This window comes from Humulus lupulus, chromosome 9 (genome assembly GCF_963169125.1).
Source record: "Humulus lupulus chromosome 9, drHumLupu1.1, whole genome shotgun sequence".
NCBI classification, from domain to species: Eukaryota; Viridiplantae; Streptophyta; class Magnoliopsida; order Rosales; family Cannabaceae; genus Humulus; species Humulus lupulus.
In genome coordinates this window covers 21,292,115-21,295,355 of record NC_084801.1, presented here as the reverse complement: position 1 = coordinate 21,295,355, position 3,241 = coordinate 21,292,115, and the positions used below count along the sequence as shown (strand labels likewise).

The window sequence follows — 3,241 nt, the reverse complement described above, 5'->3', positions numbered from 1 at the left end:
GATATATGCCCGATTGTTGTTATTAAGTTACTGCGGACCTAATAGTACGATGGTACACGATGGTACCCGATACGTGCCCGATACTTGCCCGATAGTATGATGGTACACGATAGTGATAAAAAAAAACATAAATAAAAACTGCAACTTTTCCCCTGCCCATTTCCCGTTCCCTCTCTCTGCCAAAACTCTTCACTCCCACAAAACCATCGAGCAACCCATAACTACCCTCACCCACCCTCACCCGACGCATCTCTCCCCTCACCCGACGGTCAGAAAAATCCCCACCACCCGACGAAGGAAAACCCAGTCCACCGGAGACCAAGCCTCACCCAAACCCCGACACTCACCCAAACCCCAACCCCCACCGGAGACGAAGGAAAATGCAAACCCCGAAGAAAAACCGACACCCCATTACGCAAAAATGTCTAGGGTATGTGTTTTTTTCAATTTCTTTTCCATTGGAAAATGTTATAGTATGTATTGTTGAATTTGACTGTGTGAAATCTGATAAACCGTAAAATTTTGAATTTTTTGTTGGGTTTTTTTAGAGGTATTTTAGGGTACGATAGTGGGTCGATAGGGGTACGATAGTGTTTGTGTTTTCTCATAACTTCAGGTTGAAGATGACTGTACGATAGGGGTACGATAGTGGTTCGACGTTGGTACGATAGTTTGTGTTTTCTGATAACTTGAGGTTGAGGGTGAAGGTACGATAGGGTACGATATTGGGTACGATGTGTGCCCGATAGTGGGAACAAATTGTTGTGTTGTTATATTCCGATGGTGTACGATGTGTGGTACGATGGTGCACGATAATGTTATAGTTCCAGTTTTTAATTTTTTTTCATTGGTGTCCGATATGGTGCGATAGTGTCCAATAGTTGCTCGATAGTAGATTGCAGAATATAAAATTTGATGTTTTTTTTTGTTATTCTATTTAATTGGGTATTTATTTGTTTTATGCAGAACTTAAGACCTCCACAACTGATAGTTCCAGTAGAGGAACATTTTACGGGACGTATCACTTGGCGCGGCAGTTGGTACTTTCCAAAGATTAAAGCAAAATTTATACAGTGTGGTTTATTGGATAGGGTGAAGGAATCCCCTTTCAAACAGTTCTTCATGGCGGAACCATTAAATTTTTCTAGTGCCTTAGTCCATCAGCTGTTGTTGCACAAATTCAGAGGGGAGAAGACTGACGAAGTCCAGTTTTATATTGGGAAAAAACGATGTAGATTTAGCCAATTGGAGTTCGCTTTAGTTACTGGTTTAAATTTTGAGGTCGGACCGTCTGAAGCTGAGATTAAAGCGAAGACCACTTCGGATCGGTTGATTCTTGAGTACTTCAATGGTCATTCCCCAGTGAGCATAGGGAAACTGCGCAGAACTTTTGAGAGTTGTCAAATAGTTGATGATGTGTACAAGATGGGTTTGTGTTTATTAGTAGAGGGTGTTTTGAAAGGTCGTGAGGAGAAGTTGATGGTTTGGACTGACATGCTGAAGATGGTAGATGACGTTGACTTCTTTTTCCAGTACCCGTGGAGGAAGATATCATACCAGAAGTTGTTACAAACTTGTCAAAAAGACTTTGTAGAAATGAAGAAGCATTTACAGAAGAAGATTGAGAAAGGAAAGACTCAGAAGGAGGCCAAGTACTCTATTTATGGGTATGCTGCAGCATTGCAGTATTGGGCTTTTGAGTCCATCATTGAGTTGGGTCAGGATTATGCTGTGAGATTGGGCCAAGGCATTCCAAGAATGATCAACTGGCAGAGCAAGGAGAAAGTAGAGATACACAAAGAGCAACTTATTAAATTGTTTGCCAAAAAGGTGAGCTTTTACTTTACTTTTTAAATATTTTGAATGTTTTATATTTTTTTCTAGATATGCAATTCTATGGGTACTGCACGATAGGAATATGATAGGGTACGATTTGAGTACGATTGTGGGGTTATTTTGTGGTTTTTTTGTCAACTGTTTGAAAACTGGCTAAGGGGTACGATTTGGTACGATGATGGTCCGATTGGGGTACGATATGTATTCTTTATTAATGTAGTTGTAGAGGTACGATGTTGTACGATGATGGTACGATAGTTAGCAAGTAATTCTCACTTACGGGTACAATATTGTTATGTTATGGGTACGATATGGGTACGATAATTGCATGATATGGGTACGATATGGTACGATTGAGGTACGATAATTGCATGATGTGGGTACAATATGGTACGATTAGGGTACGATAGGTTACCATTGTTCATCGATGACAATTACTTATTTTTTATATTGTTTTACTTTCCAATCTAAATATTCATTGTTTTTTGTGGCAGTTGACAGTATACCCCTACCTGTGTGCCCGACCTGCTGAAAAACAATATGTGAGGTCCCTTACAGACAATGAAGCCCCATTGTATGTGGACATGGGGTTAGAGGAACTAGAGGTGGGTGCCGATGGATAGCCTACACAGGAAGCCTTACAGAGCCAGGCTGAAAAGCTTGCTGAAAAGTTAGCTGAGCAAGCAGAAGCAGCAAATATTTTTAAGGAGGTTTCACCACCTCCAGCACCTGAGGCACCTGAGGTTCCCCCATCAGCACCTCATGCCAGCACCTCCTCCCAAGCTGAGCAACCAGGCTACTCTATGATTTTGGCCAAGTTGGAAAATGTTGAAAGGCAACAAAGTGCCCTTATTAAAGGTCAGTCCGAGATCTTGGGTCAATTGCAGAAGCTGATGACAATGATGGAAGATCTTAGTAGGCCAGCTCTAGCTCCACACCCTCAGCCCACTGAAGAAGGCCCTCAGTCTCCTGTAGATGAAGACATTCTCCCTAACGATTACAGACCTAATGATGTAGATGATCACATTTTTCGTACACCAAAGGATAGGCAAATTACTGTAATCGGAGATACTGATGATTCTGAAGTACAATTCTTAGACATAGCTCCACCAGCACCGGAGAAGAGGAGAGAAAGAAAGAGGCCTAGGTGGTTCGATGAGTACACTGCAATGAAGAAAAGGAATAAGAAATCGAAGACAGCAGTGAATGTGGATCCATTAAGGGTTGTTGATGGTAAATTACTTATGACCTTTCACAAGTGGTTGCTTGGCACCATTGGGAATAAATATCCGAGGGAATGCTTCTCAGGGACACACGATGTTGCTTGGTTCCTGAAACTGCATACTCCGAGGACATGGCTTTCTGACTCTGTAAGTTTTCTATAACTTCATAATTAAATAATGTT

General features: G+C 41.5%; 1 protein-coding gene across 1 annotated transcript; it reads left to right on the top strand.

Moving 5' to 3' along the window:
• The first annotated feature begins 566 nt into the window (after positions 1-566).
• Positions 567-2,623, top strand: LOC133801319 (uncharacterized). The gene is made up of 2 exons (XM_062239487.1): positions 567-1,830; positions 2,331-2,623. Exons 1-2 carry the CDS (start codon positions 916-918, stop codon positions 2,457-2,459), a joined length of 1,044 nt encoding a protein of 347 aa, XP_062095471.1. The 5' UTR covers positions 567-915; the 3' UTR covers positions 2,460-2,623.
• The last annotated feature ends 618 nt before the right edge of the window (positions 2,624-3,241 follow it).

Coding starts and splice junctions, on each gene's coding strand:
- LOC133801319 (XM_062239487.1), top strand. CDS start 916: ATGTTTTTTTTTGTTATTCTATTTAATTGGGTATTTATTTGTTTTATG. Junction 1,831..2,330: donor TTAAATTGTTTGCCAAAAAG/GTGAGCTTTTAC, acceptor TTTTTGTGGCAG/TTGACAGTATACCCCTACCT.